Genomic DNA, 14,997 nt, shown 5'->3' on the forward strand with positions numbered 1-14,997 from the left:
GCTGTGTTTGTATTCTGTGATGTGATTAGTGATAAATGTCACATGTACCCAATGGATATGAGCATTTGTCAGCAGTCATTCTAGCACAGTAGGAAGTGAACACCAAAGCCATTAGCTGTGCTAAAGTGCTGAGCCAGGGATCAATTTAATGAACAAAACATTGATTAGCCTTCCCAACTGTCAAGCAGGCAGTGAGTCATTAGCTATGATTCAACATTGAGAGTAAAATGAATTGGTCATGAGATCAAGTAGGTTTTTTAAAATAATTTTTTTGTCAGCCTCCACTCTTCTCTTCCAGCAGTAAAAAATTGTGTGAAAGCCATAATGCTACCCATACAACATATTTTTAGATATACAGGCACAAGAGAAGTAGTGATATGCTGCTGAGTTCTTAGCTTTCATCCCTGTGTATATACTAAGTTCAGCAGGCCACTGTTGCATCCTGCCATTAGCACATATGTCCCTGCGCTTGGTAGGGCAAGGTTTGATGAGGGTTCCATTCCAGACTGTGATCCAGTGACTACCCTATTCACGCCTAAATATGAGTTTGTATTGTGAGGGCAGGTTATGGTGCACTGTCCCTTCCTCCCACATTAAAGGGCTTGTTGCACTCACTGTCTAGGATCTTCCATGATCCAGATGGAGCATTTGTGGCAGTAGCTGAGCTCTGTAACTTTGTTAGTCATTCTCAGGCTAATCTGACAATCTAAAGAAAGATGGTTGAAATCTTCCCAAAGCAGTTAGAGAATTTGGATTCTGTTTCGATTTTTAAAAGTAGTGAGTTAAATCAAATGCTGTAAAAGTAATCAGAAAGCTTTTGAACTGCCTTTGTCAAAAATGCAATTAATTGACTCAAGCCTTTTTTAGGGAAGAAAATCCAGTTACTGTCGGTCAATCTAGCCTTTGTGTTTCCAATCCCCCCAAAATGTAGTTAGCTCTGAGCTACTTTCTGAAGTGGGCAACAAGCTATACGGTTGTAATCCAACTAATCAGGGCAGCATGGTGGCTCAGTGGGTAACACTGCTGCCTCACAGTGCCAGGGACCCAGGTTCGGTTCCACCCTTGGGTGACTGTGGAATTTGCAGGTTCTCCCAGTGTCTGCATGGGTTTCCTCTGGCTGCTCTGGTTTCCTCCCACAGTCTGGAGATATACAAGTTAGGGAGATTGGCCATGCTAAATTGCCCATAGTGTCCAGGGATGTGCTGGCTGGTGGATTAGCTATGGTTGTGGTTATGGTCCCATTAGTTATGGGAAATGCATGGTTACAGGGATAGGGGGTTGGTCTGGTTGGGATGCTCTTCAGAGGGTTGGTGTGGCTGAATGGCCTGCTTGCAAACTGTGGGGTCTCTGTGATTCTGTAAACCATAATGAATAGTAAATGTGAAATGGTAGAATGAAATTGAAAGTTGAAGTACCCTCTGTAATTCACTGTTGAATCTTGTGTTTAACAAGAATTTGATGCAATATTTAATAATTCTTGAGGGGTTCTCTGACTGTCTCAAATCAGTGATTCCAAGCATATCATGTAATATGGGATAATTTACAACCCAGTCGTGACTTTGCATGTGATTGTGAGGAATAATAACAAACACATGGATTTGAAATTAAATCATGTATTATTCGTTGTCCAGGCTATTATGACATTAATTACCTCAATCAAAAATAATGCATTTCAATAATTGGGTATAAATGAATATATAATTCTTGACATAATTATAAATGTATTTTGAAAGGAGCAATTCGATAATGTATTGAAGCATGATGGGTGCCCTGTTACCAATGCAGAATGCTACATGTCAGCACTGACATTTATATCAATATTTAAATACCAGTGGTATTATATCTAATCAACTGAATCTTGAAGGGCTTTGATGGCCAACAACCAATTCACTGGGTGCAATTACTGAATTCTGCTACTTTGGTGTAGGAGAACTTTTATGCACAATAAAAGCATAATATGGTTTCAATATGAAGAATGAGTGTACAGTTGAGTAACCTTTCAATTTACTGATAATTATAATAAATAATTGAGTGCTATGCTGAAATAGGTAACCTTCAATCTATGAAAGCATCAAGTTTGTCAACCCAATAGCAAGCCTTTTTTAAAAACAAAAATTATCATGATAATATTTAAAATATAACTTCATACATTAATTCCTAAAAACAAAAATGTTTCTCTTTTCCACTTCCTTACCCCTAGACAGCAGTAATGTGAATGAATACTTGAGGTATAGAGAGTAATTCAAGATGGTGCTAAATGTTTCCTTTACTGAATAATGTGAAACAAGTAGGCTTGTTGTAAGAGGATTTAAGTCTTAATGATATTAAGTTACTTTGTTCCTTTTCAAAACATAGGCCTTAATATGCCTTTAAAAAGGATATTCTAAGTTTGCGCAAATGTGCCACTCCTCCAATTTAGGGGTTAGAGACACATTTGATATTTAAATTGTATTTGTTTTATTCAATGAGAGGTAATAAATTTAAAATTAATTCAAAATAAAAAGAATGCTTTGAGATAACTTTGCAAATACCTGATTTTTCTTTTTTGCTGCAAGAACTTATGAATTCATCAGCTGATGAGTAGAAGCTTTTTTTAGATTTAGCAGTAAATAAAATGAGTCTAATGAGGATGCAATATATTATGAATTAGTATTGTATATTAAGTACAGAAAATACACTTATTAAAATCAGGCCAAGTAATTCTTGATGGGAAACAAAAGGCTGATTTTTCTTTTCAAGGTGAGCTGGAAGATTTCTGCATCTTGAATTATAATTGTCTCCAATTTATTGAAAGTTATTATTTCAGATTGACATACTGCCAAATTTCAATGTCTGAAAACTTAAAAGATTATTCCACAGAATGAATTTTCCACTTTTTTTTTTACTGTAAATAATTATATTTCAAACACTATATTAGGTGTCCCCATCCTTTTGTGTAATTTTAAATCTACGTGTTGAATAGGGCCTTTCAGTTCAATCAGACTGACAGTTGACCAGTAGCACTCCAAGCTTTTGAAATGGTTTTGGGCTGTAAAATGCCAGCTCCATATTTTGCCTTCATTAAAAATTATCAGCAGATTATAGGAGTCCATAAGTACCATTTTTGTCAATAATTACAATCATTTTGTGCAAGGCCTTCTTTTAAATGTATTTAAATGTGTACTCAGATACCATGGCACAAAATTTTATGTTCTTGATCAACAACCTTTCTTGATAATCTAGTGAGATCTAACAGCCGTTGCAATAAATCTCCAGTAATCTTCATATGTAGACAAATTTGCAAATCTCAGTTCAATAAATTTAGTGCTGTGATCAATGTATTTTGTCTTTAAGACAGAGTTTGTTAAATTTTGTGTTTTTTAGTTTTAGTATATAGATATTTGTTGAAATGAATACTTAATTCACTTTTTCTGCTATCTTTGTCCATAATTTCTTTATTATCATTTAAAATAATATACAACTTGATCTGGAAATTCACTCAACATGGAACCTTTTATAATTTTTGAATATTAGAAAGCTTAGTTGGTACACTTGATCCATTGTCATAGCATTTTAACCAAATTCAAAATGAACAGAGGTTGACAAGAAAATAAAAAATTAGCTACTGTATCTAACCTAAGAATACCAGGATTTTGAGTTGGTGGTGCCGTAAATTCAAAAAGAAGTATTAGTTAACTTCAAATGAATTATTCACCTACGGTTTGTAATGAAGTTATTTCTTGAGGTTATAGAGGAATGCTCCATGTCTCATAAATGTGTTCCTGGAAGCCACTTTTTAAATTAAAACCATAACTACTTGCATTTCAATGGGAAACATGCTCTGATATATGTAATATTGGAGGTGCATTCCCAACCCAAGTTCTTTGGCTCCAATGCATAATATAAACATGAAATAAACAAAATGCAATGTAAATAAATCCTTCTGCATTCCCAATGAAATAGCAAAGAACAAGTTTTAGGTTTCCCTGATTTGTAGCTTGAGTTTAGACCATTTACATCTCTAAGATCTAGTCAAAAAATATTTGTAAGGTCAATTTGCCTTTATTCACGTTAATTTTTTTTAATCCCTTAAAATACCTATGTTAATTGTCCTCCCAGCGACAGATGTTTGTCTTGTTAACACTTATGTAAGAGTTTGAGACCAGACAACATAATCCAGACAAGGAAATACTTGATGCTGTGGCATCAGGACAATTTATTAGGCAACAAAAATTATATGTAACGAATCAATTAATATCCTCATTCCAGTGGTTCTTGCTTTCCATTGATTCTAGTGGTTTCACATGGGGTTGTGACTGATTTCCTCTTTTTCATGTCATCTCAAAGCCTGTACCTCAAATGTGTTTAACAGTCAGTTGTCTATATCTTGTGTAGCTGGAGCCTCTTCCTGTTTTCTGATGTCATGCTTTCATTATGTCATTTCATCTGTCAGGACTTGCATTTAGCTCCTTTTGTGGTGCAATGGTAGCAGGAGCTCTGGGCTCAAATCCCACCTGCTCCAGAAGTGTGTCACAACATCTCTGAACAGATTGGTTAGAAAAATAGGTTCTTAACTGCTGAATCATGGTCAGAGCTCATGGTCACAACCTGAGCTCAATATGCTTAATACCTAAATGGACTTTTGCCTCTCTGGCCATTTCCCAGACTTGATGACCCCTAATTAATTTGGTTATTGCACTATGAGAGGATAACTTATACATTTCAATGTATACACTTTGATCGTAACTGATACAACATAATTTAGATATCTGTTCTGCACTTCCCTTTCCTAGCCATCATACTGGCTCATACTGTCAATCCCTGTTAGTGATTTAACTCAAGTCACACAGGCAGTATTTTCTCATACATCTAAATTTGGCCCTTCATTCAGGAGTTCTTACAAAATATAAAATGCTTAATTAATCATGCACTCAAAATATATAAGGTAAAAATGCATGAAAAGTTGCACATTTTCTTGACTTATTTGCCTTGGTTCCTCTCTTCCTCTAGAGAGCCAGTGGCTACTCTCTGGGTGGTGGGGGCACTGGTCAGCACACCCTTTATCACAGTAGTCTCTTTGCTGTCGGACTGATGGCCAGTGGGTGCTTTGGAGGGTCCCTGGAGAATCTGGGTTGTGGTTGTGGTTGTGGTTGTGGTTTTGGTTGTGGTGGTGATTGGGGTTAGAACCACTGGTATCATGGCCGGCCTCCTGGGTTGAGTCAGATTGTGTTTGGGCCCTCTGTCAGTTCCCAAGTGCAGTACTTCATAACTGGGTAAGGAGTGCTGAATCAAATATGTTGGTCTTTTTTTTTTTGATTCTTCAATAGCATTTTCTCATTATTTATATAACCGTCACACCGAATTCTGCCCCTCTACGTATTACAAATACCTTTTAAATTGCCTCATTGCTAAATCTCCTACATTTCCCATATGTAATCTAACATGTTATCTGTGTATGTAAGTGGTTAAAGATAATCTGAACACTTTGTGTAATATAATGAATATCTAGGAATGAGATGTACACTATGATGTGGTTAATCTGTTCAAATATGAAAAAATACACACTTTCTGAACCTCTTGGATGCAGTCATCTCCAAAACAATTTGTTCTGTATAATTATCTATTTAACATTTCCTTTGCTTCTGCAACTAACATTTGTCGAATACTTAAGCCTTAGAATTATTTGGCTGTCTGCACACATTTTGAAATCTCTGAATCAGTTGTCATAATGTATCAAAAATTTTATTCAAATATAAAACGAGATTAAATCTTCCTGAATTACGTAATCTTATCCTTACTTGATTTCATCAATTGAGGAATCTTTGCAAGCTGGTTCATGGATGAAAATCAGAATTAGGAATACCAAGCCAAATATATGGAGGGGTAACCAAAAATGGTGAAAGAAATTAGGTAGAAAGATGTTTTGAAAAAAGATGTAGAGACGGAATTCCAATGTTGCAAGAAGGGTCTAGGTGACTGCACAGCTGCCAATAATGGACAGTGGAGAAGTAGTTTGCCTCAGCAGTTGGAGAGGAGACAAGCAGACTGAAGATGAGCAAGGCCATAAAGGAGTTAAATGTGGATGTGAATTACATTGGAGATGCTGGTGGCATATAACCAATAAAGATCAATAATGAGAAGACTTAGTGTGGAATAGGATACAGGGACCAATGTTGCAGATGAACTGAAGTTTGCAGTGTAAACTATGTGAATCTGATCAAAGCAACATTGAAACAGTTGAGCCCTGAGGTCACTGATACGGACGATAGTTTCAGTAGCGGATGGGTTTAAGCGGTCAAGTGTTACAGAGGTGGTATTAAGCAGTCTTTGTGATATGACGTTTGGATGCTCAGTTCATGTTGAGCTGAGGAAGAGGTAATTCTGTCTGAATTTGAAATTGGTGGTAGCATTCCCAATATGCAAAGAAAAGAGATGACAGTTTATTTAAAATGCAATGTTCACCAAAAGGAACTGGAATAGGCCAATTGAGCTTGTCCTGCCATTCAGTGAGATCATAGCTGATCTGATTGTGGCCTTAATTCCATGTTTTTTTGTTTGCTTGTCTCTCGTAACTCCTGACTTCCTGCAGATCAAAAATTTGTCTAACTCAGTCTTGAATGTATTCAAAGAACCAGCTTCTAATGTAGAATTTCCATCTATGGAAAAAACATTCCAACCACTAATTTTGAGAAGAATTCTTCCTTGGCTCGGTCTTAAATGGGAGACTCCTTATTATGAAACTGTAACCCCAGGTTCTAGATTTTCCCCCTCTTAGAGGAAGCATCCTTTCTGCAAGCAACAATCCTGTGAAGTCCAGCAACTATCCTGCAAAATCCCCTCTGTGTACCTCACTATTTCAAAAAGGTATCTAAACTTCCAATGATTGCATGCCCAACTTGCTTAACCTTTCCCCTCAAGGCAACCCCCTTCATCCTAGAAATGAGCCTTGTGAGCATTCCTTGAGTTGCTTCTAGTGCAATTCCTTCTTAACTAAGGAGACAAAACTGCAGACGGTATTTGGGTGTGGCCCCACCAACCCTGTGTACTAAGCTGAGATCTTGTGTTTTTGTAGTGCAGTGATTGTGTCCCTATCTCTGGCTCAGAATACCTGGGTTCAACTCCCACCTGCTCCAGAGGTGTCTGACAGGTTGATTAAAAATATCTGAGAGCAGGGATCCTTTGCACTGTCACTGATGGATCATGTTTGTTGGTTGTTCCTTGTTTAGTTGTTTACTTGGCTGATTTGGTAGTGGGTTTTCAGAAACAAAAGGCTAAGATCTTCCCCTGCTATTTTGGGTTCTTGTTGTGCAGTGGCAGTGGCTGTACCTCTGGGCCAGAAATCTTGGGCTCAAATCCTGCCTGCTTGAAACGTCTGAACAGTTTGATTGATTTAAAAATAAAAGCTGAGATCTTCTCCTATGGGTATTTGGCTTCTGGAGGATAGCGAAAAGATCCAGAAGGAAAGGTGGAAAGCAGTGTTTGTACTGTTCAAAAGATTTACGATAAAACCCTCATAACTCTAAGTCTTTTGATATCTAATAGAACACACGGGTATTGTGTGAAAGAAATCACCTCATCCAAATGATGAAACTAGATTGGAAATAGTTGAGACCCTAGCACTGATCCCTATGGTGCTGGTTACAGTTTGCCAATCTAAACATGATCCTTTTTTTTCTGGCTGTGTCTACTCTTAGTTAATCTATGCTAATATATCAACCATAATAACATGAACTCTTTTATATTGTGCAGTAATCTTTTCATGTGATATGTTATCACCTGTTTGCAATTCCAAATACAGTACGTTTCCTGGAACCTTTCTCTTCTCACTGTTTGTTAAATTCTCAAAGAACTCTACCATAGTAATCAAAAGTTAATAAGGAGAGAAGGTGACATAGTAACAATGTCGTTAGACGAGAAATCCAGAGACTCTGGCGAAAACTTTAGGAGCATGGATTCAAGTTCCGTTCAGCTGGTGGAATTTATTGTTAAACTGTTAAATCTGAAATCTGGGGACCATATGACTATCGTTGTTTGGATTTGGATCACTATTATATTTGGATCACTAATGTCCTGTCAGGAAGGAAATCAGCAATATGGTTGACTGTTAAGGTCCCTCTGAAATGGCCTAGCAAGGCACTCAATTCAAATATTGGCAGCAAATACTGGCCTTGCCAGAAACATCCGAGAAAGAACGAAGGGACAAAAAAAATACTTTCCCTTTCACAAACCCATGCTGACTCTGCCTGATTGTATTATGATTTTCTAAATGTTCTGCTACCACCTCCAGACTGATTCTTGATGTTATCCAGCCAAATCTGAGGGTAAATTGCAAGAGCTGTTGTGCCCTAATTGAACTGAAAGAATGAAGAAAGACTATTTTGGGGGGGAAATGACAAGGAAGAGCAAGACTGAGTCAAAATTTTGATGGGGACAGAGGGATCTAAAATGGAGGTAAAGGAGTGTTTGAGCAGATCAACAATTGCACAAGTGTCATACTGAATTAGAGGTCAAAAACAATAGTTTGAAAGTGCTGTTTGGAGTAAATCAGTCACAGCTTCAAAATGTGAACTTGGCAGGAAGAGCAGAATTACAAATTATTTCCCTATGCAATTATAAAGCCATTTCTAAAGGGTTTTCTGTTCAGCTCCTGCTCCTACATCATGCATCATTCTGTTCTAAGATGGACGATTTGTTGACCGGACTTTTTGTAATGATGTTTTTCCCATATAAGTCCATTTTCTGCTTCTAGTCATAAAGCAACTAATCTGTTTTTTTGTATCCTTGTGGAAGCATAACTAAGTTTGTGGATCCCACAATCCAATCCATTATTAATGATTTTATAGTCTGGTACATAGAAGTGTGAAGCTCTTTTACACATTCTGTGGGATAATGGCCGTGCTCTAGAATACTAGTCTTGAGCTACTTAATCCAAACTTGCCAAACGGGTCACAAAGCATTTTTGTGTGGGATGTAGAATAAGCAGTTTGATGAATTGAATGTTTATCCAGATTTGTTTTAATTTGATGCATGTACACTGCATTGATTTTTTTTTTAGTTCTTGTAACAAAAATGTCAAGATGTTGGCAAAAATATGATTGTGTTACCATTCCTCCCCATTGTGTGTTCTTGCAGCCTATTCCCAATTGGAAAACCATATCACGCCAGCAAACTACATAGGGAGCACAGAATACAAACAGACTCTTCCTCCATCATCACCAGGCAGATACTCACCAATTACCAAAGTCATGGGTGATGATGAAATGACCAGGTAAAGTTTAATTAAATTATAATGCATCTCTTACTGATTCAGTGATTAACATGAAATATAAAACAAAAACTGTTCCTTTTGTCCTTTAATCCAGTAGAAACCTCATTTTGACACTTTGCTGCTCCTAAAAGGAAGCACTTTGTCCTCATTATTGAGGGTGTCTTGTTATAAATTAATTAGGGGCTTTGAATAATAGCTTTAATACACAAAAGTTTCAAAGCAATTTTATTTTGTTTAGACTTGAAACGTAAGTTTCACAGTGAATATTTTCTGTTTATCACGCACAGCCATTCACTCTTTAGAGAGGTTTTGTCAGTAGACAATGCTATCAACATACTGTTTGTTACTGCTGCAGATGAACTTCCAATTCTCCTATGACAGTCTCCATTTCTGACTGATGTCTTGTGGCCTGTACTGGCAAATGTGTTTTTACGCTTTGATCGATTGGTCACGTTGGTAAAGAATAGATGTTCCAACCACTTGGTTTGGCTGTAGGGAAATTGTCATTGAGAATGCAAAATGAATCAGTCTATTTGTAGCTACTTTCTCTCTGCAGTTTAATCATTAAATGTCTCTGAGCCATCTGGCAATATTTTGCCTTCATTTGCACTTTTGATCCCAACTTGTACCTGAAATAGTAAACAAGATCTTTTTGCATGTAATGTAATTCCAAACAGTCAGTTGTACAGTCGTTCTGTGTCCAGACCTGATGGCCACTGAGCAGAGAGAGAGCTCATTCAGACTAATCATTAAACCTAAATCTTCAATGACCACCTCAGACAACAAATGCTTGTTCTTTGTATCTCAGTTTCTTCTTCACTGATCCACGGTCATCTGGAAGTCTAGAGCAATTTTGAGCCCCTTCTCAAGACCATCTTCCTTTTTATTCTCATCTCATGCAAGTGCGATGAGTCTTTGTATCAAGATAATCATAGAATCCCTGCAGTGTGGAAACGGGCCCTTCTGCCCAACAAGTCCACACCAACCCTTGGAGCATCCCACCCAGACCCATCCACCTTTCACCCACCCAATCTACACATCCCTGAACACTACGGGCAATTTAGTACGACCAATCCACCGAGCCTGCACATCTTTGGACTGTGGGAAGAAACCGGAGTACCTGGAGGAAACCCACGCAGACACTGGGAGAATGTGCCAACTCAACACAGACAGTTGCCTGAGGGTGGAATCTATTCCGGGTTCCTGGCACTGTGAGGCAGCAGTGCTAACCACTGAGCCACCATGCCGCCCATGCTTGGCCGCTTTAGCTGCCTGGCATTTGCCCAGTCTGTACATGGTATTTGTACTTTAGAAACGCTCATGCATCGTAATTCCCCAGGGGAGAATATGGCATGAACCGATTAATCCTGAGACTCTGGTAAAGTCCTAGAGACCCAGGTTCAAATTCTGGTGAAACGTTGCAGATTGTCAGAAAAAAAAATCTGGTTCACTAATGTGCTTCAGGGAGGGATATCTGTCATTCTTACCTGATCTGGCCTACATGTGACTGCAAATCCACAGCAATGTGGTTGGCTGTTAACTGCTCTCTGCTCAGCTAGGGATGGCCAATAAATACTGGCCTGGCTAGTGATGTCTACATCCTATGAAGGGTAATTTTTTTTTTTTTTTAAAATTCATACGGCATTTAAGTTTTTGCAATCCTTCTCAAAATCTATCTGTCTTTTCACCATTCCTTCAGTAGTGTTTTCAAACTGCCACATAGTTTTGCTTTGCTTTCCCTTCCCATCCAATTCATCCCTTCACCCCAATTTTTATGAAATCCTTTGGAATATAATCAACGTTAAGGGTGCTTCATAATTGTCACTATATGGATAACATGATTTATAAGCCTAATATTTTCATTTGTTAGCTCTAATTGTGTACGTATGTGTATTCAGAAGTCTTTAGAATATTTTACCAGATGCATTTGACTTATTATTTGCTCTGTTTTCAACGCTTATGGAATAGATTTTTCTCATCACTATCTGGGCAGTAATCTGCTCTAATGCATTGGTAGCCCTCAATAGCTGCTTGATTTTCAATCCATTGAGTTCAGTCAGGTGAAGATAAGATGAGAGCTATGTCCTGTAAGACTATTCTCCAGGCAGAGGAAACACAAAATACTTTCACCGAGCAAATCTGAGGTTGACCACAAGAGGCCCATATAAAGAAAAATTTAGGTGTACTTAGCAATGTAACTTCAAAGTACTGCAAATAAAGCAAATTATGTACTTTTTAATTTTCACCACTGTTGTAGGAAATGTCGAATTAAATAGTGAGTTAATTTAATTTTCACTACCTGGTAGTGATAATGCAGCCAGTCCTTCAGTCCATCTCAAAGGTAGCTGCTAATTCCCCTTAGTACCCAAAGGAAGGATGTCATTTTCAGTTTGTTTCTGTGCCCTTCCTTTTTATGCACCTTGAGTTCCCAGAAGCCTTCCTGTTGAGCGAGCAAACCTCTTTCAAACCGACCATTTAAATTTAATGGCATTATTTAGAATGTATGGGGAGGCGATGGCCTAGTAGTATTATTGTGGAAGTTGAATTCAATAAAATATCTGGAATTAAGAATCTAATGATGACCATGAATCGATTGTCGATTGTTGAGAAAAACCCATCTGGTTCACTAATGTCCTTCCATCCTCGCCTGGTCTGGCCTACATGATTTCAGAACCACATCAGTGTGGTTGACTCTGAACTGCCTTCTGAGCAATTGGGGGTGGGCAGTGATACCCTCATCCTGTCAATGAATGAAAAAATTTGGAGTCGTGCTTTTCTTCGGTTCAGTTGACCTGAACATTCCTTTGAACAAAGTCTGCCCTGAACATGCTGGAAGGAAAATTCCCTTTTTAATTAGGGAATGTTGTGGCATTGGGATCTAGTGTCATATTGTGGTTCACAAATGTAACCTCACCCTCATCCAGCACCCCTCCCCAGAACTCTTTCTCGCCCCCCCCCCCCCACCCCCCACACACCCACAGACACACACAGACGCGCGCGCACACACCATCTTCATGCACTCCCATCACTACCTTCACAGGCTGCCTGAAAACTAGCATCTTTGACTGGCCTTCACAACATCTCCTGTAATCTCCTCTAAGCTATGTCTAAGTTGGCATCATGCAAAAGCCCTTGGCACACTGTACAACCTTAAAAGAAATATGCAAATTATTTGTGGCTGTTCTCAAACAGGTGTTAGAGGCCTCAGTATTCCTGTGAAATGGAATTGAGAATTAGTTCTGAAACTGCTTATTGGAATATTGAATTTGGCTTTCATCTATCTGCAATGACTAAAACTAATCGAAATTTTAATAAAACTTGTAAAGATTTTCTTTGGTACGAGACCTTTTTAAAAAATATGATTTAATGTTTAATTCTGGGACTAAAATGTAAGTTTATTCACTGTTCAGAAGTCCCATGATTTCTTATTGTTCATGCGTCATCCTGTGAGGTAAGCTGTGCTTCAGTCTCCTTGCAGAATTTCTATTTAAAATGAACCAGTGGTAAATAACTTAAGGCAACACTTCAAACCTCAATGGATTAATCTGTTCTTCAGGTATTTTATATTAAGCTAATATTTTTAGGTTCAAATGGTATTTTGCTTGAGTTTACTCTTTCTGTGCCTCATAAGTGGTATTTATGAGGTAGGAGGGAAAAGAGCCATAAGCTGTTTTTGTTCCTGCAATCCCCATTTAATTTACTTTTGAGTCCTGGCATTCTCTACCTAAGAGACAGGTGTATCATGTTGTTTTCCTCCACTTATGTGGAAGCTCCAGCCTTGCATTCATCAACTTCAGTAGTTGACAGCAAAAGCTAAACATTTCAAAGAAAAAATCACAGGGCTGTGTTCATGTTTCATCCTTCAGTGCTGCAGTGTTATTGACTAACAATAAACTCGGACAGCTTTCAGCCTATGGTCTGGTTTAGCAGTTTATCTGTGTTGATACTAGATGTTGCCTGTTTTTCCTTAGGTTAGGTGGTACTACTAAGTTGCCATCTTGTTGGATAGAGATGGACAGTATGATTGTTTCGTCTTGTTAAAGAGAACATCATTTCTGACACCCAAAAATTGACTTTTACCACAAAGGCAATAATCAGCTTGCACTCCAGCTGGCAGGACAGACCCGTTAGAAATGAGAACTGTAGTGACTGTAGGAGTCCTTAACAGATGCTCTACACACAATGACGTTTTCATGGTATCAGGTCAAACATGGAAAGGATACCCCCAATCACCTATTGCCCTTCAGCTAATCAAATCAGCACTTCTCTATTTTAAATACTTGGAGTGAAGCACTGAGGGTAGCAAGGGCATGAATCTTCTGGGTAGTGAAATTGAATGCCTATTACTGAGTGAACTGGTAGCACTACCATAACTGACCTCATCCTGAAGATCAAGACTGGGCTATGCCAGGTGGTGAGAGAACTGACAGAAAGACAGACCTATTTGACCTCATTCTCACCGATATACCTATTACAGATGCATCTTTAGCTGACTGTATAGGTAAGAGGGCATAGTTGTCTCTTACACAATGGCAACACACTACATTTCGTATAGTGCTATCGCCATGTTAAATAACATGGATTTAGATTAGTTTAAGGTTCCAGACTCGCTATGTATTCTCCCAAATATAATTTGGAAAGCGCGCAATTACTTGAGGATGGGTGAGGAAAGCTGTGGCCACTCATTCCACAAATAGACTATGAGGAACAGCTCATATTGACTGTGACCATCCAAGTAAGATCATGCCCATATACTGAACTTTCATTCTTGTGACATCAGCTGACATAGTGTGTATTGTTGTCAAGTTGCTGAGTGGTTTAGTAATCTTGATATTGAACTAGGGCTGCTTCTCCAGCCATACAGAAGAGAAAAGCTTAAAAATGGCATTCATATCCAGTCATGAAAGATGGTGGGCATCTAAACAACTGAAGAAAGAGAACTGCAATAAAAACAAAGTACTAAGAAACTCAGCAGGTCTGGCAGCATTTGTGGAGAGAGAGAAACAAAGTTAACATTTTGAATTCAATATGATGTTTCATGTCCAAATGGATTATCCACCTTGATCTCATTTCATGACCCAATATCACAGATCCCAGTCTTCAGTCATTTCAATTCACTCCATGTGATATTTAGAAACAGCTGAAGGCACTGGATACAGCAAAATCTGTAGTCCCTGACAATATCCCAGCTATGGCAAGAAAGACTTGTTCTAGGACTCCGCATTACAGTAGGCAAGCTGTTCCAGTACAGCAGGTACAACATTGGCATCCATCTAAGAAAATGAAAAATTGCCCTGGTATATCCTGCCACAAGAAGCAGGACAACCCCAATATGGCCAACTACTTTCAATCATCACCAAAGTGATGGGAGGTGTCATTGATCGTATTATGATAGTATTAGCATTTAAAGCAGTGACCTGCTCAGTTTGGGTTCCACCAGGACTACTATTCACTACAGCAGCATGCACAATTTTCTTTCAATAGCGCTTTTTCCAAACTTTACTGTATAAAAGGACAGCAGGCACATGGAAACACCTTCAACTCGGTGTCATTGACCATTCTGACTTTGAAACATTATCATTCCTTCATCAACATTGGATCAAATCCTGGAACTATGAGGTGCAGCAATTCAAGAGGGCTGCTCATGATCATCTTCTCAACAGCCCTTGGGTAAGGCTTTATTGTCCATTCCAAACACATTCACAAACTAAGATAACAAGGTGTAGAGCTGGATGAACACAGCAGGCCAA

The 14,997-nt window shown here is 38.4% G+C and overlaps 1 protein-coding gene across 1 annotated transcript in view; it reads left to right on the top strand.

The window, feature by feature from the left end:
• LOC109923085 (disks large homolog 1) overlaps positions 1-14,997 on the top strand; it is a 167,978-nt gene that overhangs the window by 61,627 nt on the left and 91,354 nt on the right. Inside the window, exon 9 of the mRNA XM_048604550.1 lies at positions 9,112-9,247. Within this exon, the coding sequence (XP_048460507.1) occupies positions 9,112-9,247 (136 nt within the window). The remainder of the gene's footprint in view (positions 1-9,111; positions 9,248-14,997) is intronic.

Source organism: Rhincodon typus, chromosome 13 (assembly GCF_021869965.1).
Source record: "Rhincodon typus isolate 14 chromosome 13, sRhiTyp1.1, whole genome shotgun sequence".
Classification (NCBI taxonomy): domain Eukaryota; kingdom Metazoa; phylum Chordata; class Chondrichthyes; order Orectolobiformes; family Rhincodontidae; genus Rhincodon; species Rhincodon typus.